Here is a 26,092-nt window from a genome sequence, read left to right on the forward strand (position 1 = left end):
ATGCATTGGGAGTATATATGTGCACGCATGAGTGAGGATATGAGGGTGTGGGATGCAGGTGTGCACACATGAGCATGCATGCATGTGTGTTTGTGTGTGTGCCTATGTACAAGTGCGTGTGAGGAGGTGGCAACTGAAGCCTGGACTGTGTTTTTAAAGAGCCTCCAGCAACGTCCACACAGTTTCTCAGACCCTGAGCCCGCTGGCCATGATGACCTTCAGGACTCGGGCACTCATGTGTCCAGGTGTCCAGCCAGAGGCCCCTCCAGGGCTACGGTTGCCAATGACATAAGAGTTGAAGGCTCGGTGCCTTTATTGAGGGTCCAGCTGTGCCTGCATATTGTGCTGCCCAAGGAGTCCTGCAGCCTTCCCAGGACCGGGCAGACTTGAGTGCACAGGGAATCACGGCCATTCCAGCCCCCAAAGTGTCAGAGAAGACACAGGCTGAGGAGGAGGGTCACAAGGGAGGCCAGCAGGGTCCCTGGCTGGAGGTGGAGGCTGGGGGCCCCTGAGTAGCCATAATTGGTCCTGCAGGAAGCCTCCAGCTCGCCCAGTGGGATGGGCTCCTCTCCAGGAGCCTGCTTGTGATCGCTAGCCTGGGGACAGACACAGGTCAGCTGCCTAACTGAGGGCAGGAGAAGCTCGGGGGTTGGGGGACGGGAGCATGGCAGTCCCTCCTCACCTGCTCCACTGCCTTGAAGACCCTTAGTAGGTTTTCAGCCAGGGCGCCCCTGACCTCCTCCTCCGTCCACTGTCTCCTGAGCAGCTCAGCGACTAGGTCTGGATACTTGGACACGTCCTCCAGCCCAGAGGGGAGCCTGAGATGTGGACAGAGAGCCAGAATCTGCAGCCCGGGACTTGGAGCCTGGGGGCCCCATCCCAAGCCCTGGAGCCCTCCGCTCCCCACAACATATGGGCAGGGTCTCGCCTTACCTGGACACACCATCGTAGTCCCCACCAAAGCCCACTGCTCCAGCTCCCGCAACCTTCTTGATGTAGTCCAGGTGGTCTGCACGGAGGCAGCACATGAGGCCCCGCAAGAGGGACACCCCCACCCCTGCCCGCCGCCACTCAAGCCCACCCACCTGCCACTTGGGACAAGTTGGCCTCCGCTTTGCAGGAAACGTAGTCATTGTAGAAGTTCACCATTACCAGGCTGCCCGTCTGCTTCTGCGAGGGAGAGAGGGTGGAGCTGGGGGCAGGGCGGCCAGGCTGCGAGGGCCACCCGGGGCAGAGGCAGCAGCCCCACCCTCACCACCAGCTGCAGCACGTGGTCGGGCACGTTGCGCCGGTGTCGGCACACGCTGTATGCCGAGGAGTGGCTGAAGATGACCGGGGCCTTGGACAGCTGCAGAGCGGCCTCCATGGTGGCCACGGACACGTGGGCCAAGTCGATGATGACGCCCAGGCGGTTCATCTCCTTCACGACGCTCTGAGGGGGGATGGGATCAGGGAACCTGTCCGGCCCAGAGGGTCATGGACGACACCCCGGGACCAGGCAGGCTGCATTGCGCCCACTTGTGTTCACATGACCTTCTGGGGCTCATCATCGACCCGGCCTCCACTCACCTGCCCGAAGGATGACAGGCCTTGGCTCTGGGCTTCGTCCTCTCCCGTGTCCACCAGCCAGTTGTCGGCCCTGGGAGAGCGGAGAGCGGGAGCCCGAGGGGAAGCGTGGTTGTCCAGACCCACCCACCTCGAGCCTCTTCGGAGGACAGCAGGTACCCCAGGGTCCCTGCCCCTAGACCCGACCCAGGGCTGCTCACCAGGGCGTGTTGCAGCTGTGGGTGAGAGTCAGGTAGCGCATACCCAGGTGGTAGAGCGCCCGCAGGACACCCAGACTGCTGTCGATGGAGTGGCCGCCCTCCACGCCAACCAGACTGGCCACTTTCCCCTCCTGGAAGGCCTGCTGGATGCCTGGGGGTGGGGGCTGCAACGTGAAGGGACAGCCCAGCGGCGCTGCTCAGGATGGCCCCCGCCCCCCTGCCCAGGGCGCTGGCACCCACCTGCGCTGTCCGTGACACACAAGAAGGTCTCGGGGTAGAGCTGGCACATGCGCTGGATGACATCAATCTGCTCCAGCGTCCGCTTCACCGAATCCTTATTCTGGGTGTCGCAGGGCGTGTACGCAGACCAGAACTGGGGGCCACGGTGGGGAGGGGCTGGGAGCCGAGCGGTCCGAACCCAGGCCCTGCCCCTGCCCCTACAGGCCTGGGGGTCCCCTCGCGCCCCAGAAGCCCTCCCCACAGCCTGGGTGGCTAAGGGCCCAGGGAGGTACACAGCCACCAGTGAGGGGCGCCAAGGGAGGAGCGGGTGGGCTCCGCGTGTGGGCAGGCTCAGGGCTGAACCCTACCTGGGCCCCCACAAAGCCAGCCTTCAGCTTGGGGATGTTGGTGTGCGTGCCGTTCAGGCTGGTCAGGTTGGCCCTTGGGTCCTGAAGCTGATTGTTGAACCTCTTCAGCAGCTGCCAGGGCAGATCATTGTGCCTGGAGGGGCCAGGAGGGGTCAGGACAGGGGTTTCAGGACGGCTTCCTCCCAGGCAGGCTGCCCCTTCTCTGGCTCCTCTTCTAGTGGCTGAGAACTAGGAGGGTCCCAGGGTGATTACTGTTACCTGAACACACCTGAGCACAGGTGAGCTTCTCAGCCGGCCCCACCCCCAGGCCAGGTCAGCGAGCTGAGCACTAAGGGGACAGGACTTCTCTCCCCGAGCCTTCCACTGGGGAAAAAGGAGGGCGCACACTGACTTGGCTTCAAAATCGTGGGGGGCGTGGAGGGGGGGCTGGACGGTTAAAACAATCTCCATGGATAAGACTGGTTGCCATGGGGTTACTGGGTGTAGGGCCTCGGTGAGATTTCACAGATTAAAGACTAAATTCTAGGACTCCCGGCGATCCAGTGCTTACGACTCCGAGCTTCCAATGCAGGGGCGCGGGTTCAGTCCCTCAGCGGGGAACTAAGACCCCGCCTTCGGGCGTGGCCAAAAAAAGGAGTTGAAATCTCCCCTTGCAGGGGCAGGGGGAAGTGAGGGGCGTGGCCTTCCCTGGGGGAGGGTGGCAAAGGAGCAGCGCGCCAACGCGGAATTTGGGGCTCCCTCCGCACCTCCGCTCGCCCCGCAGACCCTCTCTGCCTCTGTCCCTGGGCACAGTCTCGCACCATTTCCAAGAAGATCCTCTATGCTTCCAAAAGACAGGCCCTCTAAAGTCTTCCCAGGAGCCAGGAGGCGGAGAGTGCATTGGAGGTGGGGGTGGGGCAGAGGGGGAGGTGGGAAGGGCGGAGAGGACCGGATCGGACCCCGAGGAGAAGGCGCAGGGGGCGCTGGGGGCTATCAGCCGCTGGGGAGTGGGCACCGGTGGGGCTGGGGCACCTTCTCCCTGGCCCCAGGAACTGACAGGGGGACCAGGAGCAGCCCCAGAAGAGAGGCCGCTGGGACCCACGATCTCCAGATGCTGGAAGTGGCCTCGGACCTTGGGACCTGATGAGAGAAACAGAGTCCCAGGCCCAGCCCGGACCCTCCGTCTGGCTTTCATCAGCTTGTGTGCACACACGCATGGGACATTGAGGGAGCCGTGCAGGGAGCCGCCCGTCTGCATCCCTGGTCTGGTGACAATGGGAACACCTGGAGAGGGCCTTACTCCCACTGGGAGCCCTCCCATCCAGGCCTCCTCTGCAGCTCTGCAGCCAGGCCCACTGTCCCCAGGACCCTGCCCCATCCCCAGCTCCGCTCCCTCCTCGTGTCTGCCTAGTGTGGATCAATCACTATACCGTTAACACTGCGGTGGGTGGCCCAGGTTGTCCAGCCCCCTGGGGTGGGTCTTCCTGCCGGTGGGAAGTGAGGGCTCCCTGGGCCCCACCCTAGGGGGCTCCAGACTGTGGAAGCTGCCCCAGGTGCCATGGGTGGGGCTCCCACCCCAGCTGTGTTTTCTGCAAATTCTGAGATTTGCCCACTGGGCATGGCCTTTGTTGAATGAGAGGTGGATGAACTCCAGTGAGGCGGGGTCATCACCTCATTGCAGGATTGGGGGGTGCTGTCCCTGGGGCAGCGCCACCAGGCAGGACTTTACTCCTTTGCTGGTCTAAGAAGTCCAGCCCCACCCTCCAGCTGCCTCCACTTTGTTCCTCCTTCCTTCCCTCAGCCTCTCCTCCCTTTGTAGGTCTCTGCTCTGTGGGCAATACCACTTTTTGGAGCCTTGTGGAGCCTCTCTCCTTATCTCTGTGGCCTGGGAGCATCCTCAGACATGATAGAGGACTCTTCCATTCTACTAAAAGTAGGGAGGAGAGGGTTCCTAGTGCTGGACAGTGCTAGAAAGGACAACCAAATGCACACTTAGACCAGCTCTGGCATACAGATGTGATGGCTGGAGCTGGTGCAGCTATGTTAAATCATGAGGTAACTGTGGGAATGGTGGCTGCACTATTGTGGAATGCTGTGCCAGGGCTTCTTCTGCACTTTTCTGTTGTTAAAGCTACTTCTTTGTGTCTCTTAGCTACACTGCTTTTGATTTTGTCAGCCTCGTTGTAGTTTTCTAAGACTTTGGATAATCCCAGATCACAGCGTCCTGAGTACTCCTGGCTGTCTGGGCTCTGTGAGCCATCTTACCCCTCACATGGACCTCTGGACAGCTCCATTACCTAGACTCAATCCCCTCTCCCTGTGCCCAGCTGCCCTGAGTCCTCCAGAATGAACAGCTTCCCTGGTTCATTCTGTTGGCATCATCTATCTATGCTTGCTGGCATGGGATGCCCAGTCCCTGAACCTGGACCTGTGAGACAGAAGGGCCTCCGAGGTGCGAGCCAAGGGCAGCAGCCTCTGCAGAAAGCTCTCTGTACCTGTGGGGCAGGCGAGCGGCGAGCAGGGGGACAGGAGGGCCAGGAAGCATGGGAAGGAGAGTGGTCAGGGGAGGGCTGTGGGAGGGAGGGAAGGTGGTGTGCACACTGACCCTTGATGGCCACTTCCTTCTCTAGGGCTACCCTGCAGCTCCAGGCAGGTCTTATGTGACAAGACACTCACTTTCTTCGCTTTTCATGTAGAGCTTTTGTCCAACAAAACCCAGCAGCATGTAGTGTTCTCCTAGCCTTCCTGGCACCCAAGAGCCACTGCACACCAGATACTGCTTCTCTGGGCTGCGTGCAGCCAGTGTGCCGGGCAGCACGGCAGGCAGGCGGGCAGGAGAGCAGGCGGGGCGGGAGTGTGTATGCAGGTGGTGTCCTTCCCAGGGCTCTGGAAGTCCCCGAGGAACTAGGGCCAGGATCAGGGGAGGGGGCCTGGCCAGGCTTGCCTGCAGCATCGAGGGGCCCCAGGGGCAGCTGTGAGGACTTTTTTTTCCTTGTTTGTTTTTATTGTTCCAAGCTTAGTGGGAGTCACGGCAGGGGGTATCTTGAAGGACAGGGGTGGGACTTGGGTCTCCAAGCCTCCCACTGGCTGCAGTGTGAGACCTGACCTTGAGACTGTGGGAGGAGGGGACGGTCAGAGATGCAGGCGTGACCCCAAGCAGGGGGTGGGGTGGTGGGGGAGGGTAACTGAAGGGGACCGGCGGGCCCAGGTTGGCCGCAACATCAGGGACTGACAAGGTGTCTCTAGGGTCTTGGCTGGAATGGTACCCGTGGGAGTGGGTGCCCAGGAGCTTGTCTGGGGCACTGAAGGCCAACATGCCTCGGTGAGGTCAAGCTGGGATTTGATGGGGTCACGCCAGGTGGACGGGGTTGGGGGGTCTGACAAGAGGACCTCAAGAAGAAGGGTCAAGAGGGCCAGCAGGGTCTCCCCAGTGACACCCTACCTGCCCTTCCTGTGAGGTAGGGCCCCCAGCCCCCCTTTCCGGAGCTGGGATCCAGCCCCCAGGAGGTTCAGGTTGGGCTCAGGTGCCCCGGGAGCTGCTGAGATGCCGGGGCCTCACCACTTACCCCCTTCCTGCTCCGTTCCCACAGACCCTCCTCTGCTGAAGTCTTTGTGGCCCTGAGAGCCCACAAAGAGTTCAGCAAAGAGCAAAGGCCATGTTTCAGTTGGAGAGACCAAGTCTCGAGGAGACAGGGCAGTGCCTGTCTCAGGTCACATGAGCCTTGATCACAGCTCCCCCAGCCCAGACCCCAGACCCGTCCCGAGTGGCTGCTTACCCGTCAATGACAGGCGTGCTCTGCATGAGTCTCACCGCATTGTCCCGGAACTGGTCTGCAGTGCAGACGGCCACCAGGGGCCAGAGCCACCAGCCGGTCCACATGGCACTGTCCCTGGGCACCCGCTGCCTGCCGCTGCTGTGCGTCTGTCCTGACCAGCTGTCCTGCCAGAAGACGGAGGCCTTTGGTCCAGGTGATCGCTGCCCAACCTCCCGTTTATCAGTAATCAGCGCATTCCCCGTGAGGGTGGGAAGATGGGAGTTCCTGGACCCCATGGCTGGGCGTCGCTGTCTGAGGCTGGGCGTCATTGTCCGGGCCAGCCCAGGTGCAGTAAAACCCCAGGGGCGGAGCTGCTGCCCAGAGGACAGGAGAAGAGGCGGGGAGGGCCGGTTACCTCCACGCCCGCCCCTAGGACTCAGTGCCTGAGGTCTGCAAACAAGATTCAATTTTGCGTCCTTGAAAGCACCCCTCGGTTTGCCTGTCAAGTAGTTTATGTTACTTTCCACAGAGAGTGGAGCACAGCGCCACAGGGGTGCTCCCTCCACACCCCACCCTGGTCCTGCGGACAGCACTGTGACCCACGCTCAGCTGCAGGTTGGACGCGGGGGCTTGGGGTCAGAAGCCTGGAGTGTTTGTACTTCCTTAGAACTAGAGGCTCACACAGGTCTCTCAGATGGATCTGTTTGAGGACCATCTCAGGTCTCTTAGGTGGGGCAGTTTGAGGATGCTCCCAGGAGCTGCTGGGATGGGTGAATCAGTGATCCTTGTCCCAGGGCTGGGCCAGCATCCTGGTTCTGGTGGGCAACTCTGGCTCCTCGGGGTTGCTGGGTTCCACAGGGCTGGTCTTACCGGGTCATTCACGTTCAGTTCCGGGACTTCAGCTGCAGATGACTCTTGCAAGTTGATGACAGAGGACACATTTCCAGGAGTTAAGCTGTGGGCATGACCATACGTCCTTGGGTGACCCAAGAAACACAAGACTCAAGGACACTCAACTACACCCATGGGAGGGCCGGGTGCACCCTTGTTCAAACATGAGAGGATTTCCAGGATGATAGCCCCAGAAGACGACAGCCAAGGGGTGTCGTCTATACCCAAGTCTATACCCAGGAGGGCTCGTGCTGTGTGGGGTCCATTCCGCCTCCTCCCTCCAGTAACTCACAGCCTGTGTCCCTTGGTGGGGCTCGGGGTCAGGCTGCTTGTGCACGTGGTCAGACTTCTCAGCCGTGGCATCTGTCTGCGAACAGAAGTCATCTTGGGCCCCCCTGCTGGGAGTGCCGACCTGTGGACCCGTGGGTCAGGCCCCGCACTCACACCTGAATGTGTCTGCTCAAGTCGATTGTTCATCCTGGGGTCTCTGATTGCCTGACAGTCTTCCACTCTCTGGGCCTCCTCACAGTGCCCAGCTTCGGGTCCACGGTTCCCTTTGAATTTCTGCGTTGGGCCCTCCGCCTCTAGGGTTACGTCCTGTTTCGCTAGAGCTGTTTCCCAAACCACTCCTGGAAGTGGTGCTGGGAAAACTTCCAAGCCCTGGAATGTTTGCACTTGACATTATTATGCCCTCATAACTGAGCGACAGGTTTGCTGGCCTTGCACTTCTGGATCGTAACCTGTTTCCTCTTGAAAGTGAAGGGCTATCCACAATGCACTATTGCTGAAGATTCATTTCTTTGTAGGCAGCTTGTTGCCTTCTTGCACAGTCTCCTTGAGCTACCTCTTCCTCCTTGGCTCTGCACTTTCTCAGGGACGTGCCTCACTGGAGACTGTTTTCATCTGACCAGCTCCTCATGCGGGGTCGCTGGCTCTGCCGCTGGTCCCAGAACACGCCCTGGAATCCTCCTCTGTCTGCTCCCAGGCAGCGTGTTCAGTCGAATGCTGGACCTCTGGCACTGCTCCTATTTGACTCTTGTGTTTTTCTCTCCTGTTTTAGGTTTTCTTGTGCTTTTATTCTGTGCATTTCTATTCTGTGAATTTATGAATGGAATATTCTTTGAATTTATTCTATAAGTTTCCTTGTTTCTGAATTTAAACACTTTCACCCAGCTGTCTTTCAGAAATTACGTACTTAACCTCCCAAAGTGCCGTCTTGTGTTTCTGTTGGTGGTGGGTTTCTGTTTCCCTTTGCTCCTTGTTCTTATATGGAAGCAATATTATCTCGTGTCAGTTGGTAGTTCTGTTTTCTTTTCTCCTGTTTACTGGATGATAATGTTTCCTCTGGACCCCTTTCCTCCGTTGTGTATTCGACCTTTCATCGCATATGCAGACTGTCCTCAACCAGCTGGATTGTCACTTCATGCAGTAGGCAAACTGCTGGATACCAGAGCCTCCCGAAGCAAGAGGGGGCCCTTCATGTCAGAATCTAACATGAGCACATCACAGCAACCCTGATTCTCAAAACAAACATATTTTTAGGGACACTCCACCGTGTCTTTTTCCCTGGAGTCAGCCTGGCCATGGACCAACCAGGACTGTCCATCTGTGTCCGTGGGCACCAGGGGTCAGCCTGTCCACCATCCAGCCATCCATAAGTCTGATTTTACCCGTGTCTCTCACTCCTACCCGCTCCTGTGACATCTAAGTTGAGCTCCCCTCTGGTTTCTGATGGGCCCCTGCCATCTGCACCCCTGCCGCCCCCTTCTGTAAATGCTCCTGAAGAGGCCGTCTCCATCTAAGTTATCCCCCCAAACTGGCTGAATCTGCCAGTCAAGGACCCTTTCTCTCTGGGACACTGCAGGTTCTGCCTGAGTCATTTCCTGCCACCTGGAGGGACATGGCAAGGAAATGCCCGTCTCAGGCCCACCTCTGACCTAAGGGCTGCAGTGGGTGTAGCTGTGGAGGATTTTCACGGCATCTCTGTTTCCTCCTGTGCTGGCACCCCGTGACATAAGCCTCAGGGACAGAGTGGGCTCAACGGCCTGGCCCAGGTCCTTTGATTTTAGAGACTCTCTCAGGAGGTGGGACCAGGCTTTGTTGAGAGCACAAGCTTGGAACAGGCCGCCCGGGGTTCACGCTCCTGTGTGGCCGACTGCGTGTTCCAGAACTGGCAGCACTTGCCTGTCCATCCTCCTTGCCAAGAGGAGAAGCAACCGGCTCGACCCGCAGAGAAAGCGGCCGGCGTGACTTCCGTGCTGCCATCTGGCTCCTGTCCTGGACACACCATGGGGGATGCAGCCACCAGCCCAGCTCCCCCCAGCTGACGGCTGGCCATGGCCCCCTGCCAGCTCCTGGCTGAGGCCAGACTCTGGGCCAGAGACCAGTTGGCCCTGCTGGGTCTGGAAACGTGAGCAATGCCAGAGACCCCCGAGTGCCAGCTGGAGCTTTGGAGGATCGCTTGTTCAACAGCAGAGAGCTGACACGCTGGCCCTCCTCTCGCGGCTGGTGACGGTGTTGGTGACTGTGCCCTGGTCTGTAAAATGGGTGAGTAACCCGAACCACCTTGGGCTGCTGGGGGTGGCGGCGCCCCACAGTCTCCTTGGCAACAAGAAGCCCCCGGTCCATGGCGGGCTGAGGACATGCGCTCTCCCCCAGGGTCCCTGGGAGAATGGCCAAGCCTCGCTGCTTGCTCAGCTCTCAGGGGAGCCGCCTAATTGTCTGCCTTAAAATGTTTTCACGTTTTATTTAAATGAAGAGAATAATGTTATTAATTGGAAACATCAGCATCACTTGCCGTAATCAGGAGGAACACGGTGACAATAAACACGCAAAAACTAAGCAGTGCTGTTATATTTTGGTGGGAGCCAGAGAGGCGTCCAGGAGCAGCCAGAGCCTGCCCGGCTCTTCATCAACCCGCCCAGAGCAGCCCAGGTGTTCACCGGGGCTCCTGGGACGGTCCCCCAAGATTCCCCCATCTGCACCTGTGCCCGCAGGGGCGCAGCCCCGACACAGCTCAGAGCAGCTGGAGGACCTGAGTGCACAGCCCCTGCCCTTCAGGAACACACACCCTGTGTGTGCGGACACGAGCAAACACAGCTAACCACACACCCACATGCAGTGCACGGTTACACAGGCGCCCTGGCACAACCACCTGTGTCAAGATGCATGTGCCCCAACAGGCACCAACATAGCAAGTGTGCCAACACCTCCTGTGACCCACACACCAGCACACGTATGCACCAGGACATCACAGACGAGACCTGCGTGTGCAGACGCAGCACAGGCTTATAAGCACACCCATGTGGACTTGCCCATGTGATCAGACACACACAGACACCAAGATGCAGACGCGCACACAGACACATATTTAGCACACCAATATAAACTCACAGTAATACGTAGGTGCATGGTTGTGACCACAGGTTCACACACACTCTTACCCCAGGCCTGTCCTGTCACGCACACAGCACACAGGCTTAGCCTTGCAGGCGCCCTCGTCTCTGTGTCACTGTGCCCACCCGGCCCCCATGTCCACCTCGGGGCCTGCAGCCGGGCCCTCAGCCCCATGACCACCCACAGAGCCTGGAACGTGGCAACCCCCAGTGGGCCTGGAGGCAATGGGGTGTGCTGGTGTGCCCTGGGGAGCCTTGGGTACAGGCCCTTCAGACCATGTGACCTCTGTGTCCAGGCATCTTGAGGCCTCTCGGCTGTCCAGGCCCAGTCATGAGGCCACCACCCAGGTCTCTGCCCCCAACCCTCACGGATGGCCCCTGTCCACCCAGCCCCAGGGTGCGTCCAGGCTGCTGGCTTCTCCACAATCCTCCTGGTCCCCCACTGTCCCCTCTGTCCCCCTCTGTCCCCCTCTGCCCCCTCTGTCCCCCTCTGCCCCCTCTGTCCCCCCTCTGTCCCCCTCTGCCCCCTCTGTCCCCACTGTCCCCCTCTGTCCCCTCTGTCCTCTCTGTCCCCACTGTCCCCGTCTGTCCCCTTCTGTCCCCCTCTGTCCCCCCTCTGTCACCCTCTGCCCACTCTGTCCCCACTGCCCCTCTGTCCCCCTCTGCCCCCTCTGTCCCCACTGTCCCCCTCTGTCCCCTCTGTCCTATCTGTCCCCACTGTCCCCGTCTGTCCCCTTCTGTCCCCCTCTGTCCCCCCTCTGTCACCCTCTGCCTACTCTGTCCCCACTGTCCCCCTCTGTCCCCTCTGTCCTCTCTGTCCCCACTGTCCCCGTCTGTCCCCTTCTGTCCCCCTCTGTCCCCCCTCTGTCACCCTCTGCCTACTCTGTCCCCACTGTCCCCCTCTGTCCCCCTCTGTCCCCCTCTGCCCCCTCTGTCCCCACTGTCCCCGTCTGTCCCCTTCTGTCCCCCTCTGTCCCCCCTCTGTCACCCTCTGTCCCCTCTGTCCCCACTGCCCCCTCTGTCCCACTCTGTCCCCTCTGTCCACCTCTGTCCCCCTCTGCCCCCTCTGTCCCCCCTCTGTCCCCCACTGTCCCCCACTGTACCCTCTGTCCCCCAATTTCCCTTCTGTCCCCACTGTCCCCTCTGTCCCCCTCTGTCACCCCTGTGCCCTCCACTGTCCCCCTCTGTCCCCTCTGTCCACACTGTCCCCCACTGTCCTCCTCTGTCCCCTCTGTCCCCCCTGTCCCCCTCTGTCGCCCCTGTCCCCCTGTCCCCCCTGTCCCCCTCTGTCCCCACTGTCTCCCTCTGCCCCCTCTGTCCCCCTCTGCCCTCCGTCCCCCTCTGTCCCCTCTGTCCCCCACTGTCCCCCTCTGTCCCCTCTGTCCACACTGTCCCCCACTGTCCTCCTCTGTCCCTTCTGTCCCCACTGTCCCCCTCTGTCCCCACTGTCCCCCTCTGTCCCCTCTGTCCCCCTCTGTCCCCTCTGTCCCCACTGTCCCCCTCTGTCCCCCCTGTCCCCCTCTGTCCCCACTGTCTCCCTCTGCCCCCTCTGTCCCCCTCTGCCCCCCTGTCCCCCTCTGTCCCCTCTGTCCACACTGTCCCCCACTGTCCCCCTCTGTCCCCTCTGTCCCCACTGTCCCCCTCTGTCCCCCCTGTCCCCCTCTGTCCCCACTGTCTCCCTCTGCCCCCTCTGTCCCCCTCTGCCCCCCTGTCCCCCTCTGTCCCCACTGTTCCCCTCTGCCCCTTCTGTGCCCCTCTGTCCCCCTCTGTCCCCCCTGTGCCCCCTACTGTCCCCCACTGTCCCCTCTGTCCCCCACTTTCCCCTCTGTCCCCTTCTGTCCCCTCTGTCCCCCTCTGTCCCCCCTGTGCCCCCCACTGTCCCCCTCTGTCCCCTTCTGTCCCCTCTGTCCCCCTCTGCCCCCTCTGTCCCACTGTCCCCCTTGTCTCCTCTGTCCTCTCTGTCCCCACTGCCCCCTCTGTCCCACTCTGTCCCCTCTGTCCACCTCTGTCCCCCTCTGCCCCCTCTGTCCCCCTCTGCCCCCTCTGTCCCCCTCTGCCCCCCTGTCCCCCTCTGTCCCCTCTTTCCCCCACTGTCCCCCTCTGTCCCCTCTGTCCCCCTCTGCCCCCTCTGTCCCCACTGTCTCCCTCTGCCCCCTCTGTCCCCCTCTGACCCCTGTCCCCACTGTCCTCCCTCTGCCCCCTCTGTCCCCCTCTGCCCCCTGTCCCCCTCTGTCCCCACTGTTCCCCTCTGCCCCTTCTGTGCCCCTCTGTCCCCCTCTGTCCCCCCTGTGCCCCCGCACTGTCCCCCTCTGTTCCCACTGTCCCCACTGTCCCCCTCTGTCCCCTTAGTCCCCCTCTGCCCCCTCTGCCCCCTCTGTCCCCCCTGTGCCCCCTACTGTCCCCCACTGTCCCCTCTGTCCCCCACTTTCCCCTCTGTCCCCTTCTGTCCCCTCTGTCCCCCTCTGTCCCCCCTGTGCCCCCCACTGTCCCCCTCTGTCCCCTTCTGTCCCCTCTGTCCCCCTCTGTCCCCACTGTCTCCCTCTGTCCCCCTCTGCCCCCTCTGTCCCCACTGTCCCCCTTGTCTCCTCTGTCCTCTCTGTCCCCACTGCCCCCTCTGTCCCACTCTGTCCCCTCTGTCCACCTCTGTCCCCCTCTGCCCCCCTCTGTCCCCCTCTGCCCCCTCTGTCCCCCTCTGTCCCCCACTGTCCCCCACTGTACCCTCTGTCCCCCAATTTCCCTTCTGTCCCCATTGTCCCCCTCTGTTCCCTTCTGTCCCCTCTGTCCCCCTCTGTCACCCCTGTGCCCCCCACTGTCCCCCTCTGTCCCCTCTGTCCACACTGTCCCCCACTGTCCTCCTCTGTCCCCTCTGTCCCCACTGTCCCCCTCTGCCCCCCTGTCCCCCTCTGTCCCCCCTGTCCCCCTCTGTCCCCCCTGTGCCCCCTCTGTCCCCACTGTCCCCCCCCTCTGTCCCCACTGTCCCCCTCTGTCCCCCCTCTGTCCCCCTCTGCCCCCTCTGTCCCCACTGTCTCCCTCTGCCCCCTCTGTCCCCCTCTGCCCCCCTGTCCCCCTCTGTCCCCTCTGTCCCCCTCTGTCCCCCTCTGTCCCCTCTGTCCCCCTCTGTCCCCACTGTCCCCTTCTGTCCCCTTCTGCCCTCCTCTGTCCCCTCTGTCCCCCTCTGTCTCCACTGTCCCCAGTATCCTCCTCTGTCACCCTCTGCCCCCTCTGTCCCCTCTGTCCCCCTCTGTCCCCTCTGCCCCCTCTGTCCCCCTCTGTCCCCCCTGTGTCCCCTCTGTCCCCCTCTGCCCCCTCTGTCCCCTCTGTCCCCCTCTGTCCCCCCTGTGCCCCCTCTGTCCCCCTCTGCCCCCACTGTCCCCACTATCCCCCTCTGTCCCCTCTGCCCCCTCTGTCCCCTCTGTCCCCCTCTGTCCCCACTGTCCCCACTATCGCCCTCTCTCCCCTCTGTCCCCTCTGCCCCCTCTGTCCCCCTCTGTCCCCCTCTGCCCCCTCTGTCCCCACTGTCCCCCTCTGTCCCCTTCTGCCCTCCTCTGTCCCCTCTGTCCCCCTCTGTCCCCTCTGTCCCCCTCTGTCCCCCTCTGTCCCCTCTATCCCCCTCTGTCCCCCTCTGTCCCCACTGTCCCCACTATCCCCCTCTGTCCCCTCTGTCCCCTCTGTCCCCCTCTGTCCCCCTCTGTCCCCTCTGTCCCCCTCTGTCCCCTCTGTCCCCCTCTGCCCCCACTGTCCCCACTATCCCCCTCTGTCCCCTCTGCCCCCTCTGTCCCCCTCTGTCCCCCTCTGCCCCCTCTGTCCCCACTGTCCCCCTCTGTCCCCTTCTGCCCTCCTCTGTCCCCTCTGTCCCCCTCTGTCCCCTCTGTCCCCCTCTGTCCCCCTCTGTCCCCTCTATCCCCCTCTGTCCCCCTCTGTCCCCACTGTCCCCACTATCCCCCTCTGTCCCCTCTGTCCCCTCTGTCCCCCTCTGTCCCCCTCTGTCCCCTCTGTCCCCCTCTGTCCCCCCTGTGCCCCCTCTGTCCCCCTCTGCCCCCACTGTCCCCACTATCCCCCTCTGTCCCCTCTGCCCCCTCTGTCCCCTCTGTCCCCCTCTGTCCCCACTGTCCCCACTATCCCCCTCTCTCCCCTCTGTCCCCTCTGCCCCCTCTGTCCCCCTCTGTCCCCCTCTGCCCCCTCTGTCCCCACTGTCCCCCTCTGTCCCCTTCTGCCCTCCTCTGTCCCCTCTGTCCCCCTCTGTCCCCTCTGTCCCCCTCTGTCCCCCTCTGTCCCCTCTATCCCCCTCTGTCCCCCTCTGTCCCCACTGTCCCCACTATCCCCCTCTCTCCCCTCTGTCCCCTCTGCCCCCTCTGTCCCCCTCTGTCCCCCTCTGCCCCCTCTGTCCCCACTGTCCCCCTCTGTCCCCTTCTGCCCTCCTCTGTCCCCTCTGTCCCCCTCTGTCCCCTCTGTCCCCCTCTGTCCCCACTGTCCCCACTATCCCCCTCTCTCCCCTCTGTCCCCTCTGCCCCCTCTGTCCCCCTCTGTCCCCCTCTGCCCCCTCTGTCCCCCTCTGTCCCCTTCTGCCCTCCTCTGTCCCCTCTGTCCCCCTCTGTCCCCCTCTGTCCCCCTCTGTCCCCTCTATCCCCCTCTGTCCCCTCTGTCCCCACTGTCCCCACTATCCCCCTCTGTCCCCTCTGTCCCCTCTGTCCCCCTCTGTCCCCACTGTCCCCACTATCCCCCTCTCTCCCCTCTGTCCCCTCTGCCCCCTCTGTCCCCCTCTGTCCCCCTCTGCCCCCTCTGTCCCCACTGTCCCCCTCTGTCCCCTTCTGCCCTCCTCTGTCCCCTCTGTCCCCCTCTGTCCCCTCTGTCCCCCTCTGTCCCCCTCTGTCCCCTCTATCCCCCTCTGTCCCCTCTGTCCCCCTCTGTCCCCACTGTCCCCACTATCCCCCTCTGTCCCCTCTGCCCCCTCTGTCCCCTCTGTCCCCCTCTGTCCCCACTGTCCCCACTGTCCCCCTCTGTCCCCTTCTGTCCCCTCTGTCCCCCTCTGTCCCCTCTGCCCCCTCTGTCCCCCTCTGTCCCCCTCTGCCCCCTCTGTCCCCCTCTGTCCCCCTCTGCCCCCTCTGTCCCCCTCTATCCCCACTGCCCCCCACTGTCCAGGGTCAACTGTACAGCCCCACTGGCTGCCCCCACCACTCTGAGCTCCGTGGTCCACTGGACACAGCAGCGGTCCCTCCCTCAGGGGCTCCAGAGACACTCCCAAGAGGCCCTGGCCCTCCATTCACCCCTAGAACCACAGCCCAGCAGGCCCTTTCCTCACCTGCCCGCGATGCACTCACCCGTCGGGCACCTGAACTGGTCCCCTCAGCTCAGACTCAGAGGCCTCACCAGGCATACAGTAGGTATCCACTAATGGCTGTCCTGCCGGGTGCTGCGTAAACCAGACAGCCCTCCCGCGATGGGAGGAGACAGGCTTCCTGCAGCTCAGCGAGTGCTGGTGCCCAGGCTCCCCAGGAACGGGAGGGCGGGCTCCCCTCAGGTCACGAGACCTGGGGGGTTGTTTCTGTTTTTCTCAAGTTGCACCCGCCCCTGAGTTCCACAGGCCGCCTCGGAGGGGTGAACACTGCACACGTGTCAGCTGGTCTGAGTTTCTGCAGACACAAGAGGCAGGCGTGCCCAGCACATACAGCCCACCCAGACTCAGCGCCCTCTGACCCTCAAGCTGGGCCTCAGGCCCAGGGCAGGCCAGACAGGGCCGGGCTGGATGACAGGGAGTCGGGGTCCCCAGACAGGCGAGGGCGTTCCCTCGGACAGGCTGGTGGCATCTAGTGGGGGGCTGAGTTAGGAGGCGGGCGTCACAAGGATAGCTGGGCTGGGCCACGCTCCCCCTTCCCCCCTCCAGGCCCACAGCATCATCTGGTAGCAGCAACCTGGCACCTGAGGGGATGCCACCCCACCCTCACTGCTGGGGTCAAGGGTAATAGCTGTGTCCAGGGCTAGAAGGCATCTTCGCTGCAGCCTGGCCCAGAGGCTGGGGCCCACATTCTATATGTGTAGTACGCTTGACTCCAGGAGGATCTGAAGCAGGCAGGGATCGGAATGTCCTCTGGCAGAGACTCAGACCAGGAGAAGGTCTGTGTGGAGCCCCGGCCCAGCTGGGGGCTGGCTGCGCTAATTGGTTTCAGGATTCTGAGGTTAGGATGGGGGGGACACACCCTGGCAGGCACTGGCAAACAGCTGGCAGACAGCTGGCAGTCCCATCCTCACCCAGGGAGGGTCCCAGCAGCCTGGGTGAGGGCACAGTGCCCCAGTCTCAACCTCCTCTGCCCTGGCCCTCTCGTGGTTCACAGACACTGACTGAGTGGGGCAGCCCCTGCCCCAGCTGTGAGGCGCTCAGTTACTAGAACTGGGAGGAATGGGACGTCATAACGGGGGTGGGTCATATACGGGGATGTAGCATGAGAAGGGGGCCCCAAGAGCAATGCGGGTCTTAGCGGAGGGTGGCAGAGCTGGGGGGCCACCTGCCAAGGCTCTGGAGCATGTTGGCTCCCTTGACCCTCCCCTAGAGGGTGGTGAGAGTTCAGGAGGAGGATTGGTTCAGGGTGGAGAAGGGGCTGAAGGTCTGACCCTGGGCCCCGCGGACCAGGGCCTGGGGGAGGCAGCCACGTGTGGCCCCTGCCTGCACGGTGATCCCCCAGTTCCATATTTGGGGTGGTACCCCTTTGTGAGCACAGAGGCTGGAGAGCAGAACTTCCCCGGGTCTGCCCAGGGTCTTGGCATCGCTGGATGGGGGAGGGCCAGAGGCGCCAAGGCCCGGGTGGAAGGGGCAGATTCCTACTTTTGATGTTATTACTCTTTGTAATAACATCTTTTGATGTTATTACTGTTTGACATTTTTAGCATGTGAATTAAAATGGAAAAATAATTAAAACAGAGAAGAGTGTTTAAGCAGGCTCTGCACAGAGATGGGGGTGGGTGCCCCTGACTCCAGGCCCTCCACTCTCAGGGTCTGGCTGCTGGCTGAGTTCCTGTGTGGGCGCCAGGTGTCCCGCTGGCAGGCGGATGTCCCAGGAACGTTCGGATGGTGCCCAAGGTGGGGCAGGTCTGGGGGCCCCACCAGCTACTCCGTCAGCAGGTCCCTCTGCCCACAGATTTCCCCAATCCGGGCCACCGTTTACACCCCTGTCCCATCCTGGCTCCCCCATGCAGGGCAGGGTGATTGCTGAGCTGAACGAGGGCAGGGCAGGCGACAGCCTCCCAGTGGGGCCAGCCTTGTCCCCTGAGTCTAGGGCAGGGACAGCGGTGCTCTCATGGGGACACTCTAGATGTGGGCGGGACCCTGGTGAGAAAATGCACTGGATGTGGGCTGCCCTGTTCTGTCTGTGAGACAGGCCTGGAGCTCCAGGCTCACCCGGAGGCTGGTAGAGGCTCAGACAGGAGGCCAGGGGCTTGGGTCCCCTTTGGTCCGGCCCTCCCACTGCTGCCCCCTGGTGGCCAGGTGCGCCCTGCAGTGTGGCCTGGAGGTCTCACCTGTGGGGCAGGGCCCTGCAGACTCCTGGTCCCCTTCCTTCCCAGGTCTGGAAACCGAGGCGAGGGCTGCACACACCCTGGCTGCATGGCTCAGAGCCGGGGCTGGAGCCCAGGCCGCAGGACACCAGAAGGTGGGAGGGGCACAGGCCTCCCCTGCCTGCTGTCCCCAGGGGACCCGGAAGCCCTTGGCTCCCCTGTCCGAGGCCACCCTCTGTGGCCTTCAGAACTGCCCCGCTGCCCATTCCCAGTGGGCAAGGCCGTCAGATGCCTTCCAGCCTCACTGCCTGGATGAAGAAGGAGCCCTTGTCCTCACCTTCCTCATCCCCAGAGCTGTGGACACACATGCAGATCTGGATTCATCAGTGAATCAGGAGACTGAGGCCTGGACGGGCCACACTCAGGGAAACCAGACGCCCCCTCCTGCCATGACGCCGAACTCCCGCCTCCCTGAGTCTGGACACAGGCCCACGACAGCCAGCAAGTCTCAAGGGAGACACCGCACTGTGCTTTCTCCCCTACGGAAGCAGCTCTACTGAATAAAAGTGACACAGCCCCCAAGCTCCCTGGGCCCAGGCAGACCCCACCCACCAGTCCAGCACGACCCGCACTGTGCCCAGCACCCCCTCCCTAGAATATGCTACGACCATCCCCCGAAGGGCTTAAAGCCTGTCCCCTTCCTGTGGCTATGACAGTGATGTCCACAGGAAAGGGGATTGAGTAAGGAAAAAGAAAAGTGACGCAGGTTCCTAGCAAGATTGTGAGACTTGAAACCATTATTTAACGAGGTGAAGTAGACTCAGAGACCCTGACTGGTGAGGGGTTGCTGAAGGTATGCTGGTCTGGGAAAGAAAGAAAGTTTAGTTGCTCAGTCGTGTCCGACTCCTAGTGAGCCCATGGACTGCAGCCTACCAGGCTCCTCCGTCCATGGGATTTTCCAGGCAAGAGTACTGGAGTGGGTTGCCATTGCCTTCTCCAGAGGATCTTCCCGACCCCGGGATTGAACCCAGGTCTCCCACATTATAGGCAGATGCTTTACTGTCTGAGCTATCAGGGAAGTCCTGTTGCTCTGGGGCATCACTTTTAACCATGTGTTTCTCAGAGAGGAAAGCAGGGTGGGCCCAGGAGCCCGTCCATGGGGCCCTCTCCCCACTGACCAGTGGGCGGCAGCTGGAGGGGGGCTCTGAGCACAGGGGGCTGCAGGACCCATGTATGCATCCCATGTCCCAGAGCTTCAAGCCCACGGAACAGACCCACTCGGTTAGGAAACGTCTCTGCCTTAGATACAAAGAACACAGCCCACTCGTGCTTTGTTACTGTTGTGAGTTGATCTGCTGCCGCCAGGAGGACCGAACGTTCTGAGCTTTCAGTGAGAATCAGGAGGCCTTTGTCATCTGCCCAACATGGGCTCCTGCAGACAGCCCACTTTGATTCTTCCACTCCTTCCTTCACTCATTCATTCATTCAGCACATCTATTCCGCCTGACGAGGGGATGATAGTGAGCAGAGCAGAGAGCAGGGCAGCCAGGCAGAACTGCAGAAAAGAAAGGCTTCCTGGAGGAGGGGACAGACTAGCTGAATCTTGAAGGGCAGGCAGCCAGGGAGAAAGGTTCTGTGCAGAGAACAGCAGAGGTGTGGGGGCGGGAAGGCGGCAGGGGCCTCACCGGCCCCAGCGCGTCTGGACCACATCCTAAGGACAGCAGAGAGGCTGCTGACAAGGAGTTGGGGTGCTGAGGGGAACCCTGTGAGCCTCAGTTTCACACTGATCACAGCTCTCTCACCTTCTGGAATTGCACCTGCTTCAGGCTCCCTGTCTCCCTGCTCTGCTGACCTGTGTTCTGGCCACCTCCCCTCAAGACAGCACGTCCCTAGTGGCAGACCCCCAACCCCTGGCAGCCCCCTGGCCCCCAGCACACTCACTGTGGCCTCAGCAGCGATGCAGACTTCGCTGCAGGACGTCACGGCCGTGCTGATCCTACCCTAGCACCCCTCCTAGGAAGGAGAAAATGCCCCATTTCCGCCCGAGAAGCCCTAGTCTTCAGATTGTGAGAGGTGGCGGGGCGGGCAGCTGTGTGGGGGAGGGATTGGCCCAGGAAGCTGTCCCCTCCCCTCTCAGCCTCCCAGCACCCTGCCCAGGGGAGAAGCGGCTGTATGGGCTCCCAGCTTCCTTCCAGTGGGCAGCCCAGATGAGTGGATGCAGTGCCAGCTGCCTTGTCCAGCTTTGCAATGGCAGGTCTCAGTGACTGCTCCAGGCGGGCGTATGCAAGCCTCCTTGGTTCTGTTTATTTTACATTTTAACTGTGAAAATATCATATATGTACCAAAAACTATGTAAGTCATGTTTGTACCTCCACACAAAAATGTTCACAGTAGCCTAAAGATACCAACAGCCCAAAAGCCCAACGTCTGATGAATAAACAAAATGTAGTCCATCAAGCTGCGTGGTTAGAGTCGCACCATGTGAGGCAGGTGCAGAGGTCACAGTGCATTTTATAGCTGTTACAGCCCAATTGCCCTCGTGGATAGCAGTAATCCCTGACTGACACACCCCCCCCACCCAATACCGCCACATCCAGGTTAGGATTTCAGCACATGAAGCAGGCACACACGTTCCTGGTGTAACAGGTGGCAGGTGAGCTGTATCTCAGCAAAGCCATCACCACCACAGCACAGGGGGCAGCCCTGACGTCCACCCAGAGTGGACGGACCCGCGGATCGTAGCGCATCCACACGTGGAGGGTGGCGTGGAATGAACGGGAACTGTGGGCACACACACACGCAACGACGTGGCTGAACGCTGAGCACAGGGAGGAGTCAGAGGGACGCTGGGCCTCAGGCCCTGGCTTCTGGGACAGGTAATCCGGGAGGTGGGAGGTTTGAGGGCCCTGGACTGATCATCTCTGGGAAAGTCTTCAGGAGGTGGCCAGGGTGTGCCTGTTTGGTGGACAAGAAAGACAAGACTTGGATCCCGGGAGGCAGGGTGCCAGCAGGGGCCGCCCCCAGCAAAGGGGAAGGAGGGCCCACTTGAGCCAGAGCAGGCTTTGGACTTGCCCCTGGGCTGCCCTGCCAGTCCAGTCAGAACCTAGACTCTTCCCTGGCCCCTGGCCTTGCACAGCTGGCCTCCCACCACCCCATGGACCCCCTTACCCCTCCCTCTCTGCCCGCCAGCCAGGCCCGCAGCAATGCCTGCACCAGACATCCACCCACACAGTCCGCCTTGGCCTGATTACAGCAGCGTTTCCCCAAACAAGGTCACCTTCACGGCTCCGGAGGCTGTACCTCTGGGGGCCACCACCCCACCCGCTGCAGCTGGGTCTCAGTAGTGCCCCATTTCCCAAAGGGGCTCACAGTGTCAGACAGCCTGCAGAAACCACCCAGCCAATGGATGAGCTTCCAATCGGGGTAGGGGGGACACAGGAGCCCCCCTCGCAGGGACACATGCCTCATCTAGGCGGGGCGCCGGGGGTGTGCACCCCAAGATCGCTCCAGGATGCTGCCCTGCCCTCCGTGGAAGACGGGGTATCACACAGGCCCTGAAACACCAGAGTCAGGAGACCCCTGACACAGCCCTCCTCCTGGGGGCAGATGTCACAGCAAGAGGGTGAAGCTGAGTGACAGAGGGGAGGGTGAGCGGCCCCAGAGGAGGTGGAGCTCGCTCGCTGAGACCCCGGGGGAGGCCCAGAGACAAGCCTCCCCCTCAGAGATGGGCTCCCCCAGGCACCCCGTGGATCAGCCTGAGTGGAGTGTGTCCAGAATCCTACTGGGGGCCGGTGCAGGGAGGCCTTGGCTGCCTGGAGAAAGCCCTGTGGCCGCAAAGGCTCTTTTCCTTATCCTGGATGATTCTTCCGGAGCACTTCTGCGCCACAGGTCACCTGAGGATGGAGGGTGGGGCGGAGAGGCAGTGTGGTGGGGGAGTCACCGCACAGGGTGGGGGTGGGGCGAGCACACCGGCCCTCAGTGGGGGCCCGGCGACAGGGCCCGGCTGGCAGGACTGAAAAGACCACCCACTGGTCAGTGATGCAGGCAGGGCCAGGCGTCGGCTCTCTGTGGTCACCGCAGGAGGGTCAGCTCAGGAAAAAGGAGGTTGAAATTCGGCCTCCAGGACCTTTAAATGGAAACTGCTGGACTGGATCCCACGCCGACCTTGGAGGACGGGTTTCGACCAGCGATAACTGTTGCGAAAGGGAAAGAAGCCCACGTTGCCGCCCCTGTGTCTGTGCCGAGAGACCTGGGTGGGGGTGAGCCGGGTTCGGCCGTTAGGGGAGCAGGAATCCAGGAAAAGTAGGAAGGCCCTCCAGCACTGGCCGTGGGAGCTGGAAAAGGGCAGGTGAACAGGATGTAAGAAGCAGGTGCTGGCCCCCACCCCGTCCTCTCCAAGTGGGAAAAACGCTTGTTCACTCTGCTCTCAGACAATAACCTGCAGAAACACTGCAGCTCAGCAGAGCTCTAGCAAATAAGCAAGCGTTAATTCACACGGAGCAGAAACCAAGCAATTCTGACCCTTAGACCAGTAAAAGTCAGGGTCTCTGCTCTACCTTCCACTTAAAGCATTGGATGATCCATGCGTTATGTTAGCTGTGATTGAAATATGTCATTCGGAAGTTATCACATTAAATAAAAGGCAGGAAGTGGGGCTTGGCCCTGGCTCCAGCTTTTCCAAGTCAAGTCCTGTCTCAGAGGAGGCTGGAACAAGCCTCAGTTCCTCGAGCTGCCCTGAGTTCTCAGGCACTGTAAGGGGGCCTGGCCATCCTGGGGTGGGGTTTAAGCGGTTAGAACAGTGTTGGTATGTGGCCCAGACTTAACGGGCTTGAGGCTTGTGGGAAGAGGGGCTCAGGTGAGGCTGGTGGGGGTCTGGTCAGGGAAGGAGACCTGGGGACGGGAGAACAGTGAGTCCACCCTGGTCACTCTTCCTGAGCAACATTCTCCCTGAGCAGCCGAGAACCCAAGGCCCAGACCCCAGGCTCCAGGAGAGGGTGCCCCCAGCCACCCGGCCAGCTGGGTGCTTTCCTGAGGTGTCAGCAAGCTGTCCCCAGGCTGGCAGTCAGCAGCATGGAGGGCAGGCTAATAGTAGCAGTTCCACTTCAGGCTGGGGAGCTGGGGTGCACACCTCGGGGGTGACCAAGGAGGATGATGCCCTGAGCACCTGGCCTGGGACGCTGAGCCCTCCTCCCAGTGTGTGAGATAGCCTCAGTCTGCCTAGATGGCCCTGACATGCTCACCCCGCTGATTCTAACTCTTCATTCTCCCAGCCTCAGATAGATGCCGCTGCTTCCAGGAAGTCTTCCTTGCCTTCACCATTCGTGTGGGTTCAACACTTTCCTCTGATCCCACTGACCCCGAAGTACCCTCAAGCTCCTTGGTGAGCGCCTGCTACTTTGGCCTGACCTCCACTCACTGGTGAGTCCCCCAAAGGCAGGGCAATACTGGTCATGCTCATAGCTGTATTTCTAAACCGGCATGAAGTGTACACCCTAGAAACGTTCCTGAATGGGTTGATAAAAGCTCTGGTTACCACTTCTCCATGTGGGAGAATATCTGTGAGAGATTTGATGCTGTTTTTTATCCACCAAATGTCCACACGTGAGGAAAGGGTGCAGATGAATCCAGGGTGTTCCATCCATGACAAGCGCCGAGCTGCGCGGGAGACGCTGGCTGGATACAGCTTAGCAGGCGCAGCTCACGGCTCACTGCCCTGCTTAGACCACGTGAGGAGGGTCAGCACATGGAGGCGGCAGCCCATCCAACCCGCCTCATGTTCCACAAACCCCATGCAGAGCATCGTCTTGTATAATGGAAACAAAATCAGAAAGCCCTGGAAGTAAGCAAAGGGCAGGAGAGAAAAATACTGATGTAGCAGGCTGGCACACCCCAGGGGAGGATCAAAGACCGCTGGTGACCTAGGAAAACATGTCTATAATAGTGCGCACGGCACACCAGGTTTTGTAAGTCATTTTCTAAAAATGAGCAATTCATCAGAAAAATGGGCAAAGGGCATGAACAAAGAGATGACAAAAAAAAAAAAAAAAAGAAGAAGAAGCTGAACCTCACAAAGAATGAGAAAAAGGGAACTTAAACTACAATAAGATTCTTGTACAAATATGACTGGCAAACTCCAAAAGTTAGTTCTCATTTAAGGGCTTGTACAATTCCACCGGGCCTGCCTGGACCTCCTGAGCCAGATAACGCATGCATGGGTTCGAGAAGTAATCCCCACCCACCCCTCGTGTCCAGCCTTCACCACCCCACCCCAACCTGGGGTGGGCAACCTCATTCTACACACACGCTTTCTCTTCTTATGTCTCCTCAGACAAGTGCATGTGTGTGTAAGCGCGCGCGTGTGTGTGCATACACCCTGCTGTCTGTCAGGACAGTGGGAGATGGGTGTTTACAGCACAGGGAGCAAGTCTGGAGCCCTGGGTGGGCTGACCCCCTCTTCAGCCCCCAAGGAGAGTAAAAGCATTTCTAAGAAAGCCCTTGCCTTCCAGGTCAACTCCTAGTACTACTCTTCAGGTCAAAGGTTACTGCATTTGAGAAACCCCAGCAGGGTTGCAGGTGTGCGTGGGGGCAGGGAAGCCATACGCTGTGTGAGGGGAGCTGGCCAAGATTCAAGTTCCCCTGTCCTGCAAACAGGCTGTAGGAAAACGTGCCTCGGTTGTCTGCTGGGGTTTCTCAAATGCTGTAAAGGTGTCCCAGGTAGCGTCCACATTACCTCGGCCTCTATCAAGGCACCTCAGAGGGTGGGAATGAGGCTGCAGGAAGCCCGCAGGGATGGGCAGGATATAGGAATCAGCCAGGAGGGCAGAAGCCCCACCAGCCAGCCCTGAGTCCTTCTTGGCCTTTTTCCAGTCGGCAGCCAATTCCTCGGGCAAAGGAAGGGTCCCTGGTTGGCCCACCTCTTGCCACCCACTGCTGTACCCTTCCGGGCATGCCTTCTCACCACCCACCTCCAGCTGGGACCTGGCCCTGCCCTGAAGATAAGTGGAACCCGCCTCCCGGCAGTTCAGTGAGAGTAAATCTGGGGTTCCTTGGGTCTCACTTTGTGCACAAGTCCCAGAAGAGAGGGGGTGGGGGCAAACATGCAGAAATCTGACCTCAGAGGCAGGGTCCGTGCAAAAGCCCCTGCTCAGGAGGCCCGTTCACTGGAGAGGGGAGGGCGGTAAAAAGGCCTGAGTCACTCGTCCTGGGAAACGGGTGGTTATAGTTCCCAAAACTGACATCAACTTGAGATTCCGTGGCTTTCATGTGGTTCATTGGGCCTTTTACAATTTAATAAAATTCAGTTTATTAATGTTATAAACTTTCAATCCCAGTTTCTTACACATTCAACCCTCAAAGTTTAATATTCTGTTTCTCCATCACTTTTAAAGAGTTTTTTTATTCACATCTGATTCCATTTATAGACCTAGACAAGCTCCTACAAACATTTTTAATTGTATAATATTAATACATTCAGTCCATTGAAGCTGGAGCCCCAAGAGCTCTCTGAGCCACTCCAATATTGTGTGTACACAGTAAGATTTCAACTTCAAATCACATGTTGAATTCAATTTCTCAGTCACATGTTTTACATTGCTTTTCCAAGGCTGACCTCTCAGACATCCACAGTCCCTCATCCCAAGCTCCTGGGAATGAGTGTCTAGCAATTCAGAGTATATTGATTTTAGGAGTTGGTATCCATTTCCACAGATGCTGTGATGCCCAGCAGCAGCCAGCAACGGAGAACACACAATGACTGTTTCTGTCTCAAGATATTAGAATATCCACTCCAAGTGAGACAAAAATTATTATATATTTTCTCTATCTGAAAAAAAGAAAAACATCCCGTTTGTAATAGCGTCAAAAACAATAAAGCCCAGGAATAAATCTAATCAAGAAGATGAAAGATCTGCACACTGAAAATTATGAGGCACTGATGAAAGAAACTGAAGACATAAATAAATGTTTGCGGATCAGAAGATTTAATATATAAATAAACACAAAAAAGCCCCCGTGAGATATCGCCTCACACCTGCCAGAAAAGGCAAGGAAAAAAAAAGTGTCAGCAAGGATGTGGAGAAAAGGAAACGTTCATGCATTGTTGGTGGGAACATACACTGGTTCAGCTGCTATGAAAACAGTATGGAGGTTCCTCAAGAGATTAAAAACAGAACTACTGTGTGACCCAGCAACTCCACTCCTGGGTATTTATCCAAAGGAAATGAAAACACCCTCAA

General features: G+C 59.9%; 1 protein-coding gene across 3 annotated transcripts; it reads right to left on the reverse strand.

The window, feature by feature from the left end:
• Positions 1-289: 289 nt before the first annotated feature.
• DPEP1 (dipeptidase 1) lies at positions 290-15,875 on the reverse strand. Of its 3 annotated transcripts, XM_027513776.1 has the most exons (12): positions 15,692-15,875; positions 6,958-7,042; positions 6,109-6,272; positions 2,354-2,486; positions 2,007-2,139; positions 1,767-1,917; positions 1,570-1,639; positions 1,256-1,432; positions 1,086-1,170; positions 934-1,009; positions 683-818; positions 290-596 (listed from the first exon to the last, which is right to left on the reverse strand). In XM_027513776.1, exons 1-12 carry the CDS (start codon positions 15,745-15,747, stop codon positions 429-431), a joined length of 1,434 nt encoding a protein of 477 aa, XP_027369577.1. In that variant the 5' UTR covers positions 15,748-15,875; the 3' UTR covers positions 290-428. The 3 variants fall into 3 exon arrangements, with proteins under 3 accessions (XP_027369577.1, XP_027369578.1, XP_027369579.1); XM_027513777.1 differs by lacking the exon at positions 6,958-7,042 and having other exon boundaries at positions 6,109-6,267; XM_027513778.1 differs by lacking the exon at positions 6,958-7,042.
• Positions 15,876-26,092: the final 10,217 nt, after the last annotated feature.

This window comes from Bos indicus x Bos taurus, chromosome 18, assembly GCF_003369695.1.
Source record: "Bos indicus x Bos taurus breed Angus x Brahman F1 hybrid chromosome 18, Bos_hybrid_MaternalHap_v2.0, whole genome shotgun sequence".
Classification (NCBI taxonomy): domain Eukaryota; kingdom Metazoa; phylum Chordata; class Mammalia; order Artiodactyla; family Bovidae; genus Bos; species Bos indicus x Bos taurus.